The 19,091-nt window shown below is 35.5% G+C and overlaps 1 protein-coding gene across 11 annotated transcripts in view; it reads left to right on the forward strand.

The window, feature by feature from the left end:
* The window catches only part of PREX2 (phosphatidylinositol-3,4,5-trisphosphate dependent Rac exchange factor 2), a 287,172-nt gene that overhangs the window by 186,112 nt on the left and 81,969 nt on the right, over positions 1 to 19,091 (forward strand). For 10 of the 11 annotated variants that reach the window (XM_082433590.1, XM_082433586.1, XM_082433589.1 and 7 more), the window contains 8 exons: positions 158 to 252; positions 1,045 to 1,127; positions 1,840 to 1,930; positions 2,598 to 2,726; positions 7,332 to 7,373; positions 11,245 to 11,462; positions 15,210 to 15,312; positions 17,928 to 18,071. In XM_082433590.1, the coding sequence (XP_082289716.1) occupies positions 158 to 252; positions 1,045 to 1,127; positions 1,840 to 1,930; positions 2,598 to 2,726; positions 7,332 to 7,373; positions 11,245 to 11,462; positions 15,210 to 15,312; positions 17,928 to 18,071 (905 nt within the window). Of the gene's footprint in view, positions 1 to 157; positions 253 to 1,044; positions 1,128 to 1,839; positions 1,931 to 2,597; positions 2,727 to 7,331; positions 7,374 to 7,547; positions 8,197 to 11,244; positions 11,463 to 15,209; positions 15,313 to 17,927; positions 18,072 to 19,091 lie in introns of those variants that run through there. The other variant, XM_082433583.1, reaches the window with a different exon arrangement.

Below are 19,091 nucleotides of genomic sequence, written 5' to 3' on the forward strand. Positions count from 1 at the left end.
AGATAAAATGTGAGTTGAACAAATTTATCTTTCTCATAAATTTCTATAAAGCATATTAACACATGTAACCGTGACATAATAAGTTTATCCAGTAAGAAGTGGCAGGGAAACTTTGCCAGATGCACTGCTGAAGTGACACGTACCTCATTCTTCGCAGCGACTGCAACAGCAATAGGAATTCCATCACCTCCTTCACCAGCATCTGCAGTAGCCAGTGCAGCTCGTATTTTCACAGCGATGAAATGGACTCAGGTGCGTTGGGTGAAGGCACGCGGACTCTTTGATGATGCCGAACCTAAGGGATTAATTTGCTTGATCCATACTCATTTTTACCTTTCATCAGCCATTTTCGGTGGCCACACACATTGCCTTTCAGTTTTACATGCTTAAGAAAGTCAGCTTCCCAATCCCATTATAAACAGAGTGAATTTTTAAAGAGATGGAAGAAACAAACTAATTTTTATGTTAATAAATGATGTTTTATGATATTTCTGTGTTACTACGTGGTACCTGTATGATAGGTACACAAGAAACAAGTTTTCTAGGATATTAGGCATTGCTGATTGTGTGAGGAGATGGGATGGGCTTTGAAGCAGGATTTGAAGGCAGCAGATGCACCTGAGCTAGCCTTATGGGCAGTGGGGAAGGGGGTGATGAGAAAAACACTGCTTGATATAAATACCTTATACATGTTTTATTTTGTGTGTGTTAAGAAAAAGACTTTCCATCGAGTTAGGAAAAATCTTAATTTTGAGATACGCAGTTTATTCCAACTATTTGACCATTAGAAAAATGCACCATTTGAAAGAATCATTAATGTGGGTACCACAGGATTCTTTCTGTGAGACCCTCTGCTTTCATCTCAGTTTTGAAGGAACAATAATCTGACATCCTAATAGTTATTAAAGCTTTTGGAATTCTTTTTCTGAACATGAGAACTAATGTATGGAATAAGAGCTGGTGTTTAATTATTTTTTACTTTATTGACATTAAAATGCTTTGGAATGTTAAACATAAGATGAATGATTTATTTTTAATATCTAGGTGATGAGCTTCCCCTAAATGTTCGCATTTCTCGTGATAAACAGGACAAGATACACAGTTGCCTTGAGCATCTTTTCAGCCAGGTACAATTGGGACAGTTGTGGGTATTTTTTCCACAGACTAAACTGTCAGAAATTCGTTTTTCAGACATAGTGAAAGGAGTTTGCAGTTAGAATGGAATTTGTTCCTCCATCCCCTGTACCTTAATTTCTATAGCTTAAAATGGAAAAGAGATTCCTTCAGCCAGCTAGCCCAAAGGACTGTTAAGAATGTCAAGTATTTCACAGTCCTTAGAAAATTATAAAGTGTTCTACAGACGGGAGTTATTCTGTTCATTATTTGTTTCTTTGTGGGTTTTCAGATTCCTCCATGACATTTCTTATTCAACTTCATTCCTAATCTCAAGAAGCACAGGGTTGTCTTGTGCTCATGTTGGTATTTTGCATTTTTTAAAAAATTTATATCCACAACCAAAATTCATAGTGTAGAAGCTTTTACCACTTCGAAAAGGATTATGATAACTTTTAGGTGTTTTTAAAAAATAATTCTAGGACTCTTACTTCTTTTATAAAGAAAATTTATATTTTGTATGAATATATGGTAGGATAGTAAGAGATGTCATTGTAAATGTTATCAGGTGAGTTTATCCTAATATTTTATTTAAAGATAGATTTTGCAAGCAGCATGAGATTTCAAAAATAATTGTTGCTTTGAGGAAAAAAGTATTTTACAAGATTGACTTTTGGAAATACCGAGAAGTTATGTAACTCCCAGAAATCTCTGCTGTTATGATAGGTGGATTCCATTACCAATCTCCTGAAAGGCCAAGCTGTTGTGAGGGCCTTTGAGCAAACCAAGTACCTGACACCAGGTCGAGGGTTACAAGGTAAGGTTTACAAAGTAATTGTTGGAGGCAATTGGGAAACAAAAGTGGGAGACAGTATAGTAGTGAAGCAAAAGCATAGCATGAGAAAAAAAGTTCTGGGTGATCATTTCATAATTCACTTAATACTACTTCTATTTGGATAACTGTTGAATATATATATATATATATATATATATATATATATATATATATATATATAAATCAAGACCTTTTAGAGTTCTTTGAAAGTTTAAAACGTTTAGTGCCTGTAGGGGCCAAACCAAATGAGTTAATTGAAGAAATATAAGTGTTGAGTTGCTTTTGCTGAAACCAGACTTAATGCCTACTTGGTGGTAGGTAGCCCAGTGATGGGGGGAGGGGCTTTGGGAATGGTGGTTGGCAAACAGAACAAGATCTAGAGCTGCCACTTTCTGACGTCCAGTTTAGGATGTTGAAATAGAGTTTTTATCTAAATTTGCTCCTTTGTTTAAACATTTGTAAAAAGAGAATAATAAGATTTGACTTTGTTTTAGATTTAACAAATTTTCTCCTGTGATAGAGCTAAAGAAATTGCTACCATGATAATAGCCTAGGACCACAGGAATGAAAGAAAGAGGATTCTGCAGTTTATGGGCTTGTGAACTGGTAAATGGTTGAGACTTAAGAGAGCTTTTCTGTGTTTATTTAGAGTTTCAGCAGGAAATGGAACCAAAGCTGAGTTGTCCAAAAAGGTTAAGGCTTCACATCAAGCAAGATCCTTGGAATCTTCCCAGCAGTGTCCGGAATCTTGCTCAGAACATCAGAAAATTTGTTGAAGGTCAGGATGAAAAGCAAAGAACATACCATGACATTAGCAATACTCATTTAAAAACCCATTAAACCCAAAAGTTTAGTCATGCCTTGATTACTTTTTGAAGTTTTTCATGTTAGGAGGAAAATAAAAGGACTGAAAAGGGTGAGTGAAGGCGGAGGAGGGAAAGAAGGAATAAGATGACAGAACCTTGTGTTCCAAGGATCTAAATGATGTGGACTGTATCACGGAAAATATTCTCAGGCAATAAAGTAAGGGCTCATTCTTAGGAAGACAAGTGGAACGTGGAGGGATTTTCATATTTTATAACATGAAAGAGTATCAGAAAAATTTCTAAAGGGTTCACAAAACGTATGAAGCCATACTTCATGGAAAGTCTACAAAATCAATTGTGAGTCTGTGAGAATCAAAATAATGACATAGGTTGCATCATTAGTTTTTAAGTTTCTCTTTCAGAAGCGTTTGTCTAAGTTGATTGTTATAAACTAGCATGAGATTGTCTACTCAACATCCCATAACTGATACAGCCTCTGATTGGAGATATAAAAAACTTCAAGACAACTCCAGTGAGCCTTGTTGCATGTTGTTTAGGGTCAGAGTTATTAAGTAGAAAATTCTGAGAGTTTCTAAAGTGATTGTGGTGAAAAAGATGAAATGAGAAATTTGTTTAATTTTTTTGTAATGTCTAAATCAGTGGTTTTCTTCCCAGTATTAGAACAGTGGTTGGCAGTGTCTAGAGACATTTTTCCATTGTCGCAATTGTGGGCATGCTACTGGCATCTAGTGGGTAGAGGCCAGAGATGCTGCTAAACGTTCTACAAGGTTCCAGACAGTCCCTCACAACAAAGAATTATTTGGTCCTAAATGTCCATAGCACTAAGGTTGAGAAACCTGTACAATAAATATTACGGCTGTATTCCCCCATCATTTGTATGTCATTGGGATGTGGTAAATAGTATTCAGCAGAACTAACATCATAACGCACTTTTTTTTTAACCCATCACTACCATTTTTTTAGGGTAAATTAGAGAGAGTTGCATACTTTGCTGATGAAAGACAGCTCTTACACCCTGTAGGGTCTGAGCCTGTGATGTCACTCCTTCGTGCCTCAGTGTCTTCACTTACTAAACGACAGGGATGGTGTAAATGTTCTGTGATTACCCAGTCTTCTGCCTGGAAATATACTCAAGTATAACAGCTTAGATATTGTTTAGAGATCAATAGAGAAGAAATTTGTACAGAAATGGAAAACTCCAAATAAATCACAACAATTCTATTGTATGATGAAATCTTTTATTCTTGACAACTGGATTTCTTGACTGTATCTATCTTATAGCTAAATATAATGATTATTTGTGACACATTATAACATCACGTTTAATCAAAAGTCTGAATTTAAAACCCCCGAAAATAATGACCAGCAAAAATGACAAACATATTTTTAAAGGCTGTGAGCTTTAAGGAATTTAAGCATATACTCTACTGAGTAAAAGGTGTGTTTTCGCTGAGTGGATGCCAGTGTCATAGCACTCCTAAAAGTTATAATTTGTGAATCTAAATGCAGTTATTCTCATCATCTCTGACTTTTTCTTTTTACATTATATTTGTTTTTAGAATAAATGAAATATCAATCGAGAACAAAGAAACCCTTAAAACTTTTTGTTTTGTTTTTTGAAGAGCTTTATCTTTAAGAAAATAACTTCTAATGCAGGGCAGAAAACTTACTTTTTGAAAAGGTATTTTTTTTAAGAATTTTACATTTTCATCTCAAGTCCTGCCTTATATGCTCAGTACTTCTTTTCACCATGAGCGGCCATAGCGATGACACCTGTCTACATATATTGACTGATGGATGGATGTTGTGAATATCAGTGCGACTCTTGGTCATGGGAGCCCAGCAGCCGATTGAGCATGGCTCGCTGTGCTGAGTCCTGCAGTCAGTAGAGTCAACAGAGGGAGGGCTCTTGGCAGAATTTAAGTTGCATCCCTGGCTGCAAGTCTCAGAGAGATGCAGTTACTCTTTGGGTAAGAGCTGTGAGTGTCACCGTGGTAAGTGAGTCTTTAAAAACAATTAATCCGTAGTTCAGCTCAGTGGACCATCAAGGGAGCAGACAAGCTACCATTTCCTGGTGATCTGTGTGGTGTCTGGTCCTGTTCTATGGGGTGGAAGCAGCAGCGCTGGGATCCTTGTAATCAGCTGCTTGCTCTGTGGACAGACTCAGAAGTAACCTCACCCGTTCAGCATGAATTCATCCTGTTCAGGTTAAAGTGGTTTTCATTCTATTTCCCAAATTGTCTTGACGGAAGGGTTGGTTTAATGGAAGGTTACGTCTGGGCTGGAAGTTCAACATAATGTTACCTTGCCGGAATGTCATGGTGTATATGTACAGCTGGGATGACCCCATTCTGATGTTCCCGTAGGGGAGGAAAAAAATATCCTTTTTTTCTTTAACTCTCCCAGTAAATTAGTCTGACAAAAAACAAATTAGCAAGAGAAAAGCACATAAATTTATTTATTATAATTTTCACATGAACACGGGAGCCTTCATAAGGAAATGAAGACCAGAAGAAAAGGTTAAACCTGAGTGTCTTTATACTAGGTTTGAAGAAGAGTAGAAAGTCCTGGAAAAATGTTATAGGACAAAAGGGTATGAGCTAAGTGTAGTAACCTGGGGGGGGTTCAGCAAGGCCTGTTCCTCTTGGCACCCCTCCCTCCTTGGAGATAAGGATGCTCCTTTCCTTTGGGTATCGTTCTCCTGAGCAGCTGATGACCTGCTTCCGGGGAAGAGGGAGGTGGTCAGAGAGTCCTTCCTGCCCTCACTGTTTCTCAGATTCCTTCAGCTTAAGATAATTCAATGTGCCAAAGTGCCGTATTTGGGGGTAGCATGTTCCAAACCCCATCATTCCTTCATCTCTGATTTCAAAATATCCTAGCAAGTATATACCAAATATGATATCAAAGTATAATAAGTGTATGGTCTCCATGTAGGAGGGACTGTTCCAGTGCCATTCATAAGTTATCTCACTGCATGTCTCCTTCTCCTTCTCCTTCTCCTTCATTCCGTTTTTCCCTTTTTCTTCATATCTCAGTTACTAAAATAGTTTTCTGGCTAATCCCTTGTCTCTATCTTTTCTGGTTCATATACACCATCACCAGATTCATTCTCCTAAAATATCATGTTCAGTACCCTGCCTCAGAGCCTTAGAGTTATTTTCTGTTAGATAAATCTAAACTCATCAATCTGATGCTGAAAGCCATTTTTCAGTAGGGCTTTCCAATTGTATCCCAATCTCAATCTCTTAATGATATAATAAAACCTTTTCTATGCTAGATTGTTGAATGTTTGGCATTTATTCTCTACTCTATTCCCTTGCTAGCACTATTTCCCACTCTTAGGATATGTACTTAGTCCCCTGACAATGAACTTTGAAAATTTAAAAAATTTTGAGACTCTCTTAAAAAAATTTACACCAATTTTAGCCATATCCAGGTTACAATAATAATAGTGCTTCACAGGTACACAGCACTTTAAATAATTTTCCAAGGCTTTTAATATATATTCCCATTTATTTTTTATACACAGTCCTATAAAATAGATAAGACAGATGTTATTATCACTTATGAATGAGCAAGTTGAGACTCAAAAGTAGATTAACAATGTACTGAAGATGACAAAGCTAGTGTGTAACAGATGGGTCTCCTGACTCAGTCCAGTGTACTTTTCTGCCTCTGAAATCCATTTGCTCTTGTGTCTCACTTGTAAAACTTAATGCCCTTTCAGGCATCTCCTGCGTTTCTTATCTGTTACTTTTGTTGCTCTGACTCTGCTGTGAACCTATTTAGAATAGGGTACAACCTAGCCTTTTTTATTTCCCATAATCTTGGTTACATAAAGGAACTCTTTATGTTTTAATATTTTCCTATTGCAAGTAAACTATTTACCAATTGGAAGCAAATGGACACAGAGCTCATTGGGCACATAGCAATCAGTATGATGTTAATACACATCATTTATCAGACATCTGTGATTGGCCCTGTGTGGGGATGGGGTGAGAAGAAGAGTATTTGGAAATATTTAGTATTTTTCTGTCTTTTAGGGCAGTATCTTGACCTACAGATAGGAAAACCACAATATATACATATATTTCTAATATTAATACACAGTATAATTCACAATATAATGTACACATATTTATTAATATATATTTATATATTATATTACATATATTCTTTATATATTGTATATATAATTTTTAAAAGTTTAAATTTTAAAAATACTGTTTGACAGTTTATTGATCAAGACCATAATAGCTGTAGGTATTTAGAGAACACCATGCAAGCTACAACAGCTAATGATGACCTACAGCGGTAGCAGGATTTGAATGGTGTTTCATAGGCTCATGTAATTCAGATCTGGAAGAGATTTTAGGGTCTTGAGCAATGGGTAGAATTTATAGGTAGATAGGCAAAAATAGCTTGTCAAGTGAATGGGATTTTTATTATCTAATGTATATAATAAGGTTGTGCTAATTTTTACTACACAATTAAAATGTGATGTTAGTTGCAGAAAAAGACTGAACAACTGACTGGTATGTTTTCTTTCTCTGCAGAGGTAAAGTGTAGGATACTCCTGGCTCTTCTTGAATATTCAGGTAATATTTTACAGTATTTTTACTATTTGAGATTATTATAGCCCATGACCTTAGATGTCTTATGATATGAAGGCAATGTCTTCAGCTGTTTACAAAATAGATGGAAATATGATCTCTACCTTTTCTAAAGCCTTGCAGAGATTAAAAAAATACTTAGATAGTATTTTGATAAAACATATGCTCATTTCCAATTAAAGGTTAAAAACATGAAAACATATAAATGTACATTTCTACAAAATATAATTTAAAAGGAGAAAGGGAGGAGGTTTTGGTAAAGTTAATTGTACGAATAGGTTTTTTTGTGAAACTGTGTCTAACTTTTGTTTACAACAAGGATGTAGGCGGGTTCAGATTTAAGGAGAAACAGACTGTGCTTTTGATAGGAGGACTCTCAATCTGAAATCGTTTTGCAAGGCCATGGACACAGAGAGGGGAAGAATTTGTGAGCACTTTTACAGTCTGTCACACTTGGAAAATTTAAATTATAAACGAATGAATGAGCCAACTTAACCAAGAGGGCCTTTTTTTTTTTGATGATTGGTTTTTGCTTTGCTTTTTGACTGAGTAGTAATATCAAAAGTATCTTACATTTTTTGAGCTTTAATAATGACAGCGTAGTCGATGGACCTCATTTTTATGGATTTCACTGAGTTCTCACAACTACTCTGTAAGAATATTATTATTGTTTCCACAGTTTTAAAGGTGAAGAAATCTACATTCAAGCAGATGAATAATAACTAGCACATGGTAGTCAATCAACACATATTTTGGGACATCTAGAAGATTAGGCGTAGAGATGCCTTACTGGGTGAATAAATAAATAGTAGGTGCAGTTTTGAAATTCAAACTTAGTTCTGCCAGTTCCAGAAATGGTTCTGGAGTGCATTGCTTTATTTATTAATATTCAGATGGCTGTTCTTATTTTGATTTCAATTTCATTTTTCTATTCCTATCATAATTCTCCTTTTTTCCTACTTGATTTACTCCTTTTTTCTTTGTTACATTTGAATGATACCAAACGTAGCCAAATTACTCCATATTGTTGGCTATAAAATTATGCTTTTCACTTGAAAAGGGTGGACTGGGTCTGCTAAACATTATTCTTAATTGTCTTTTATTCCTGTCTTTCTCTCTCTCTGATCTCTTCTTTTTGTTTCTTTGTTTATTTTGCTTTCTTTCCCCTACAATCTCAGAATAATGACAGATTACTTGCATGTCTAGAAACCATCTCATTCTTTTCAGATCAGCAAGCTTACAGTGGAATTTGAGTTTTTTAAACAGTTGAGACTAAATGAAGTGTTAATATTTTTAAACATGTCTGTAGAAGATGAATTTAAGTAGGTGCTTAAATACTGAAATGAAACGGAAGCCTTTGATAGGTAAAAATCCATTTGTTTTGAGTGTATTCCCACTACAAGGGAATTTTTACTTGGCGAAAATAAACAAGCTGTCAAAAAAAACAGAACTTGCTTTTCTTCTTTTACTAGAAGCTGGGAGCAGCTGTTGTGATTCTTGCTGTAGTTCTTATTGATAAAAATGAGGAATGAGAATAGCTTTGGTAAAGGATGGACACTTGTGACTTTCTAACAGCTGCATAATTAAAAGGAAAAGACCTATATGTTTTTGCTGAAAGTTTGCTTATTGGGTTTCTTTCTTTATCATGATGTTCCTTCTCTATTTAGCAATAAAAGTGAGCACCTATGTGCCAGGCACCATGCTAGATGCTAGGGAAAAGAAGAATCATGATAATATCGCTGTCCCTTTTCACCTTGCTAAGTGCTTAAATGTTTTTATCTCATTTATCTTCATCACAGATCTAAGAAGTAGGAATAACCCCTATTTTACGAATAGGGATCTGATACCTAGAATTGTATAGATTAAAATTGGCAGAATGGGAAGTTGAAAGCAGATTATCTGTCTCTCAAATCCCTGAGCATAAATCACATGCATGATATGCCACTTCCCCGGGCGTTGATGTGCTGACGGTCCCTGGGGGAAGACAAGCACGTGAGCAAACTCTCACAATGCTAGGTCATTAGCCCTTCGGTAGGGGGAGACACCCCCAGACCTGCGGGGGCGGAAAGAAATGCACAGACTTCCTGAAGGAGAGAGGACATTCCCCAAAGGAAGATAATATTTTAGTAGTTCAGTGAGTTGACTCTTGAAGAATGATTTCAAGTTTGCTGGGTGGTGAGGGGAGGAGGGTGGCCCGCAGCCAGAGGGCCCGTGGACCAAGAATCACCCTTTTAAGTCAAACTAAATCCAGTCATTTCAAGAAGCCAGAGAATGAGCTCATACATTTTCATTTCACTTAATTCATTTGTTTGTTAGTTACTGTACTGGTCCATTATTTTCATTCAGTAAATATTTGTTGAATGTCTACACCCAGTTAGAAATTATGCACAACGGAATAAGTGTTTTGCTTTTTTCTTAGTTGAGAATTGGACAAAGTTCTTTCCCAGTTTAGCCATTTTATAGTGACCTGTAAAACGCTCTTTTCTGTCTGTTGGAACGGGCACATAGTATATAACTACTTAAAGGAAATGTCTAACACATGTTGTTAGTTAAATCAACAGGTTGAACTATGTGGAATTCCCATATTCAGTCATGTTGACCTACTGAAACAGCAAGTTCATATAGTTCAACCTAGTCAATGAATATTTTTATTATATAATTAAATATTTTTAATATTTAATCCTGTTTCTAACAAAATTTTCAAGAGTAGCTTTTACTAACAGTGAAACTAAGTAACAAGCAGCAATTACGTGTACACATGCTTTGACGGTCATTAAAAACAGGTGTTCCATGTTCTTGGTAAACAACTTAGAAACTATGCCTTTCTATCAATAAAGCAAGAACTCATTGCTGAGTAAAGGCAGCATGTTTATCTACATTATACACTAATTATTGACAATGCTTCTTCATTTCGGAAGATTCTGAGCCCTCAAAATATTCAGTACACTTTTGGGAGTATGATGATATTTACCTGTGTTGTTCCTCTAGTACAAGAGATTTCTCAATGTACAGAATGTATGGCTTGGTGTTCATGTTGTTTATGTAGTTTGTGTTATATCCAACGCCCCAGAGAAGTGAACCCTTTGGGATCAGGTTCTCAGGGGCACAGCTGCTTTCCATTTGAAAAACCTGAGGTCCAGGACTGGCAATTCACAGGGTAAACATACCTTCAAAGTGGGTCAATCAAAAGTCCAGTTAATTGCAGAATAAGAATGCTAGTAAAAATCAATTAATGCTAGAACTGCAAATATTTTACCTATTTCAAAAAAATATAGGAATTTATGAACTGGACCTGTTTATACCTTATGAAGTTGAATAGGTGACTTCAGGAGATAACAGATTTGCATATTATTACAAGCAATTGGACATGATACTCTTCCCCATGTGTGTTTCACATTAATATTTGAATAGGTCTAGTAGGTAATTTTTTAAAATTTAGTACTAATAATATTGTATTTCATTTACCAGCACAAACTGAAAAACTGAACTTTGAGTTTTCTTTAGGAAAGTGTCATGCACCAGTGCAAATTGTGTTCCGTCATGAAAAATAAAGTAAATAAAATAAAGCCTTATTTTATTGGGTTTTATAAAACAATTTAGTGATCGCAAAATAAAGTTACAATATCAATTAAGAAAAATGAGCTTAATGTTTCTAACATTTTTGGGTGTTCAGTGTTTTCTAAAAGGCATACTTGCTCAAACGTATGTGCTCATGAATAGAGCTCAAATTCACATTTTTCACATGGTGTGAGTTTAGGGAAAGGATGAAATAACAGTGAGTGCAAATGCTGAATGAATTGGTCTTATTCAACTATGACATTTTCCAAAACTGCCTTTATGTTCTCCTGGATCACAGACAGTGAGACACAGCTCCGAAGAGACATGGTTTTCTGCCAGAGTCTCGTGGCCACAGTCTGTGCCTTCTCCGAGCAGCTCATGGCCGCCTTAAACCAGATGTTTGACAACAGCAAGGAAAATGAGATGGAAACTTGGGAAGCCAGCAGAAGGTGGCTGGACCAGATAGCAAATGCAGGAGTTCTTTTTCACTTTCAGTCACTTCTGTCACCAAACTTGGTAAGGAACCACAATGCCTCCCACTGGCTGTGTCAACTGGAACGTACATTGGGACCTATTCCCACTAAAACATGGTTATTCGTTATTGTATCCACAATCATCCAGCTCCTTTAAAAGGATATGTTTTTCCGTGGGCAAATATAGCTCTAATAAGTATGTGGAAATACCTTTCCTGATTTTTATTCTCAGTGGCTGCTAAAAGCTGAGAAAGCCTCCATCTGTTACTAATTCCTGTATCCCTAAGCACCGGCCGAGAAAGGTCAGCAGTGGAAAGAGTGTCTGCTGCGGTTGCTTATTTCCAGTCCAGAAGGAAGAGTCTGCCATGAGACCCGAGCTCCCCCTGAGGTTGATGTCCTGGAACATGCTCTTAGAAGAGCTCTGACAACTTGCACGCCATACTGTCTGACAATCTGGTTAAAATTTGCATGTGTTAAATGATTTTATTTCCCTCCTTTGTGTGCATGTTTTTCCTGTTAAATCTAAGAACACTGCCTTAATTACTATAAAATATTCCGTGTTTATGCATCAGTTGTCCACAGCAGAGATGAAGACAGCATCTCGAAATATTTGATAAAACTGTGGTGAACTTAGAGTTTTTTCACATATACTTCCTGTGGTTCTGATAGTTGTCATGATGTATAAAGGCAGATATGTTCAGTTTATTTAAACTTAAGGTGCGTGTTAAATATAATTTTGATTTGAAACATGAGACGCTATTTTATCTGTTAAAGTACACATAGAAAATGGAGCTACCAAGTAACATGGTTGAGTTTTTAAACGAACGTATATGAGTTTATACATCAAAATAATGTTTTTCTTCAATGGTATTGAGGACAGGGGGGTAATTGCTGTACTGCAAGGTCATAAAAAGTTCTGGAATGGTACGGTAAGGAAGTCCATTCAGCTGAGTGAAATTCAGAGGAACAGGATTAGATTCTTTTGAAAAGACTCTATACACTCCATGTGGGTGATCAATTTTTTATTTGGTTTCTAATATAACCAAATAAGAAAGATTTAATTAATGAAGACTTTGAAATAAGTCACTTGAAAAGTGTTTAAAAACAAAATAAATACTAGTTAATCATTGCCTATCAAATAAAAATTACGTAAGATAAGATGCCCTCTTCCTAATGCATGGTAGGCTTTAAGTGTTTGTTGAACAAAGTAATTAATGAATGAGGCTTCATTTCTATTCTTTTCTTACTTAAAAACTGCCATTGTCTAGTCAAGTGCTGGTACATTTATTTGAAATCTCAAGGAATGGGGGAAAATATTTGTAATTCATACATCTGGTAAGTGACATATCCAGACTATATAAAGAATCCTTAAAACTAAAGAATAAAAAGACATCTCGATTAAAAAGCAGGCAAAGGATTTGAATGGCCATTTCTCCAGAGAAGATATAAAATGGCCAAAAGCACATGGAAAGACGTTTAACATCATTAGCCACTGGGGACATGCAACTCAAAACTACAATGAGATACTATGTCACAGTGATGTGGATGGCTACACTCCAAAAGACAGACAGGCACAAGTGTTGGTGAGGATGTGGAGAAATTGTAACCCTCAGACACTGCTGGGGGGAATGGAAAATAGTGCAGCCATTTTGGAAAACATTTTGGCAGTTCCTCAAAATGTTAAACGTGGAATTTCCATATGACCCAGAAATTCTACTCCTAGGTAATATCCAAGAGAAAAGAAAACTTACATTCTAGCAAAACTTGTACACAAATGTTCCTGGCAAGATTATTCATAATACCTAAAAAGTGGAAACAACCCAAATGTCCATGAGCTGTCTGATGAGTCGATAAACAAGTTGGGGTGTATCCATACAATGAAATATTATTCAGCAGTAAAAAGGAGTGAGGTACTGATACATGCTACAACATGGATGAACCTTGGAAACGTGTTACGAGAAATAAACCAGTTACAAAAGACCACGTATTATTTGATTACATTATTATGTAATAATATAATAGGCAAACTTTAGAGACTGAAAATAGGCTAGTGGTTGCCTGGGGCTAAGGATTGGAGGAAGGTATATGGAGGATGAATGCTAATGGGTACTGAGTTTCTTTTTTGGGGTGGTGAAAATATTCTAAAATCGGATGATGGTGATAGTTACACAACTCTGCATATATACTAAAAACCTCTGAGCTGTATACTTAAAATGGGTGAATTTTATGGTATGTGAATTATATCTCAAGAAAGCTTTTTTTTTGTTTTTTTGTTTTTTTTAAGAAAGCTGTTTTTTTGTTTTAAATTGGTCTTATGAAACCCTTAAGTTTATTTAAAGAATTGAAAAAAAATAATTCACAGGTAGTTAAGAAAAAAGTCAAAGAAACTTGTAGTCTTTCTGCCTCTGTAACAAGAGCGCTAAGGGCCTCCTGGAACTGCGAAGAGCTCCCTGGGAGCTGCAGGCACAGGCAGTCTGTGTGTTCCTGGGCTCTGAGCACAGTCCTAGGTCCTTGGGTATGACTTTAGCCACATCTGCAAGTTACGATCAGAGGGCAGCCTGTTTGGAACATTTCTTCCCGTGTGTATTCCTCTCAGTTGGAAGAATGCTGATTCTTTAGTCCTGTCCCTACAATTCCAGGTTCATGGCATTTTTCTGCTGCTTCAAAGGACTTTAAAAAGTCACAGTCTTATAAACATTTATCCAGCACTTACTGTGTACCATCCATTATATTAAGTACCAAACTAAGGTACAAAGGTGATGACGCTGTTAACCTTTTGGTATCCATGCAGTCCTTCTTTGGGGTCTGAGGCTGCTTTAGTGGGTTTTTTCCCACACGCAATGGAAATTTTTTACCATCTCCTTCACCCTCTACTCATGCTGCCCCCAAAATATGGCTATAAGCTTACAGCAACTTTTAAAATGCGGGTAAAGCATGTTAAAATTATCTTTAAAAAGGATCCTTGACATTCTTAAGGTAACAAATGTACCTTTGAGATAAAAGTTGTGTATGATTAGGTTAATTATTCTTTCATGAGGAAATTAGTAAAAGACTTTAGATAGTGCACTGAACTGCTAATAGGAAGGCCAGATCCAGTAGTAGAAAGATGATGTCGCTGAGATATGCAATGAACTTGTTACCATGTCTGGCCTTACCTGCCTCAGCTGTAAAATATGCTGTAGGAATGAAATGAATGATTAAAACAAATCAAATCTCATATTCACAAGATTCTAGATTAAGGCCCCGTAATAGGCAAGTGAAAATGATTCTTGTCTCCAGGCTCTTTGGAAGAAAAATCATTACATACATGCAAATTGCTTTTATCACAGTTTTCACAAATTGCAAATTGAATAATGCACAGGTTATCTTACCGTAAAGTAGGATGACCATTATGTACTGGGCTTTTTAAGAAAACAATATTTTTGTCTTGCAGCTGTTATATTTGTAAGATTATAGAAATTTAGAGGCAAATAGCATGTATTTTTGCTTACACATTTGTAACTAATAAACAAAATCAATAGAATTAGAATCTAGCTACAAAATAGACTGAAAAAATCATTTAGACAGCAGCGAAAAGGGAAAATATAAAACTACAAAAGAAACATAACTTAGGATTTGTTCATTTCATTTTAGGCAGTAAATTCTTAGATGTGTTGATAATTTGGTTTGTACTTAAATAAAACACAAGTGAACCTAGTTTTGGTCTGGAGTTGTTACGTTGTATTATTTTATATTATGTTTTATCCCAAACAATCCTGTCATATCATGTATTGTTTTTCTTTCTTTCTAGACAGATGAACAAGCCATGCTAGAAGATACACTGGTTGCACTATTTGATTTGGAAAAGGTTTCTTTTTACTTTAAACCATCAGAAGAGGAACCCCTGGTTGCAAGTAAGTAGTTAAATATTTCATGTATGTTTTGTAAAATTTCTTTGACATCAGACAACAACATAAGTCATAACTTTGATATGAATATATTTGATATGCAGTTTAAGTTTTATATAAAATATTATATTTAGGGTAAAATAGTAATAACCAACTGGGGAAGTGATAGAAAGTATATATAAATTAAATTTACAGCTAATTTTATACTTTTGTTTTTAGCTATTAGTCTGACCTCTAAAACTTTTTTGGAGTGTGTGTGTCAAATATTGTGCTACTCAAGATTGCCTTTTCTTTCTTTTTTGTTATTGTGGTGAAATATACATACCATAAAATTTACCACTTAACCCATTTTCAGTGTACAATTCAGTGGTATTAAGTTCATTCAAAATGTTGTGCAACCATTTCCACCATCCATCTCCAGAACTTTTTCATCTTCCCAAACAGAAACTCCATACTCCTTAAACAATCACTACCCTCCCCCGCTTCTCCAATTCCTGGTAACCTCTATTCCACTTTCTGGCTCTGAATTTGCCTATGCTACGTACCTCATATAAGTGGGATCACAGAACATTTGTCCTTTCTGCTGCTTTTTTCATGTCAAGACTTCTTTTAATAAAAGAACTGCCCTAATATTTCTGGCTATGTGGATAATCTCTGAGGCCTCCAAAACGTTTGCTCAAATATATAATAATTGCTTAGCAAAATTGTTTGAATTGGGTTTCCACTCCTTATCTTCAGTTGATCCTGTAGAGAATGTGTTAGCAGGCAATGAAAACAGTGTTTAGAGCCAAGAATATACAGAGACATTATAGTTGTTTGATCTGACAATAATTGATAAAATTTATAATTTAATTCTGAAGTAGACACATAGTCTACATATTTGCCAGCTTAAAAATGAAAATTAAAAATTATTTTATCCAAGTGTCAAAAAATTTAGTGTGTACAAATATAATCACATTAACTATCTTGATTCATTTATTCATCCTGTACAATTTCCAAGATGGCAAAACCTATCTTGTTCATTGCTGTATATCCAGCACTCAAGAGATGCCTGGAACAAAAAGGCCGATGTTTTTTTTCAAGTAAATGAATGAACAAATATCAATTCAGTTTATACAGTGCATCAGGCAGAAAGGCTTTATGGTTATAAAAGTAGAAGGATAAACTTGCTGTGCAGAATGAAGAATAGAATTTCAACAGAACTTGGTTGTATCTAATGTTGCAAAGAAGTTACTTTATGAAATTGAATTGAAAGATTGAAAAGTATCCCTTTCCTTTAGCAATTGGCCATCATTAAACCTAACAAAGGCATTGTTTTAGAAGTATACATCCAGAGAAATAGCAACACCTAGGGCTTAATCTCTATATCTTTTAGTTTCTGCAAGTCATGATCATTTATCTACCATTTCAACATTGTCACAAATAGGTTTAAAATGTGTCTATCGGTCCAAGAAATCTTTAGCAGTTTGTTATTTTTCTGTTTCTTGTTTGTTCATAAGTGTGAGGATCCCCTAAGTATTATGGTAGAAGATCTAAACAGATCTTTCAGGGCTGGGAAAGGTTTTTATTTATTTGCACATTTCCAATGTCTAGTACAATAAATAGGGACTCAATAGATATTCATTTAGTCTGTTATCTAGGAATTATAATCATTCATTCATTGAAAATTTCTTAAGTGCCTACTTATGGCCAAGCACTATTCTAAGTGTTGGACACAATAGAGAACTAAACAGAGAGATAAATAATAAGTGAAATAAATGAGTTATTTTGATAATAAATTAGAAGATAATATGAATGCATGACAGGAAATAGAAAAAGAGCAAAGGATGAAAATGAAGGGGCAGGTAGGGCAATTTTTTTTTTTTTTTTTTTTGGCTGTGTTGGGTCTTCGTTTCTGTGCGAGGGCTTTCTCTAGTTGCGGCGAGCGGGGGCCACTCTTCATCGCGGTGCGCGGGCCTCTTCACTATCGCGGCCTCTCTTGTTGCGGAGCACAGGCTCCAGACGCGCAGGCTCAGTAGTTGTGGCTCACGGGCCTAGTTGCTCCGCGGCGTGTGGGATCTTCCCAGACCAGGGCTCGAACCCGTGTCCCCTGCATTGGCAGGCAGATTCTCAACCACTGCGCCACCAGGGAAGCCCAGGTAGGGCATTTTTGATCTGGTGCTCTGGGAATGGAACTTGCAAAACCCGTGCTAATTTTGATAATGGTTGCTGTGTTCTCCGTTTCTTGAACACTACTTCAGAAGTGTACCCCAAGGACTCATCTTGACTAAAATATGAATGAGGCAGCTGTCCTGGGAGACTGTGATTCCAAACCATGTGTAGCTAAACTTCTCATTTAGTTAAGTGAGACACCTGGTGTGTTAAAGTGTAACGAAGTTTCCTATTACAGAATTTTATATACAGTACAGTAATAAACCTGTTGCTTTAGCTAATGAGAACCTGATTTAATACTCTTTCACCAAATAGTACTGTCAGTATGCCAAACCTGAACTTTAATATATGTGGGTACTTTTAATATATTAGTTTCTAGTAATTTTAGGGATTCTTTTTAAAGCTTTACAAGTATACTAAATAAAATATCCTGATTTTAGGAAGTAATATAACATTAAATGTCATTTTAGATGTTCCTCTTACTTATCAAGCTGAAGGAAGCCGGCAAGCTCTGAAAGTTTACTTCTACATCGATAGTTATCATTTTGAACAACTGCCTCAAAGGTTGAAAAACGGAGGAGGGTTTAAAATTCATCCTGTTCTTTTTGCACAAGGTAAACTGCTTTCTTTATTATACTTCATGTACTTAAATTATTTTATCTTTATCAATTTTTTAAAATGTAGTTGTAACCATCCTTTTTTTTCATTAATTCAAAAATTTATTATTAGTACCTAGGTAATATGTTTACTGGTGGGAATGTTTGTTAAGGAAAGAATTGCGTATGGTTTAAATATTTATCAAATAGGATTACAGCATTATTTATAGTGGAGAAATAAGGCATGAGTGGCTTAAATAAAGATAAATTAATTTGGCTTAAATAAATTATGGTAGAACCATTAAAATGGGTTGGTTAAGATATTTTATGAGATAGAAGAAGTTTGATAATATACCCACGCAGATTACAAAAACGAATTTATATTATAGTCTCAATTTACATGTATGTATATACTTACATGTGTGTAAAATGTATCATTGGATGATTAAATTGATGACATTTTATTCTTTAAGTTTTTTTGCATTGTGTCAACTTTTTTGTCAGTAAAAATGTATTCCTTTCATAATAAAAAAATTGTTTTGGCAAATAAACAATGAGTGTTAACTGCAGTAGAAGAAATTAAGAATAACATGAATAAGAAGATTCTTGCAGTGAAGTGATTTCCCAGGGAAGGTCCTGGATCTTTTTTATTTCTGTGGTCACAAATGCTGCCAGAAAAGATCAGAAATTCGGATTATTGTGTAGTATCTTTTTGTCTATGATTTTTTTTTAATTCATGCTGTGATCAAGATTGTATCAATTTCTCTGAGTGGTACCACAGAACATTTCATTTTTTCTTCTTTTGAGTTTTCAAGACTGCATTGGTATTGCTGTAGAATTTTTATATTCTAATAAAAAATGAGAAGAGTAGAGGAATAAAATCCATCTCAGTAACGGAAGAACAGAGAAGCATATGAAATCTAAATTCACTGCCAAGTGAAAATTCTGCTTTGTACCACATGCATGTTGTTATAATTCTAAAAGATAGAATACTCTTCCTTCAGTTGCCGTAGTTTAAAAACGACTACCTCAGATACT

Source organism: Balaenoptera physalus, assembly GCF_965194825.1.
Source record: "Balaenoptera physalus genome assembly, chromosome: 17".
Taxonomy (NCBI): Eukaryota; Metazoa; Chordata; class Mammalia; order Artiodactyla; family Balaenopteridae; genus Balaenoptera; species Balaenoptera physalus.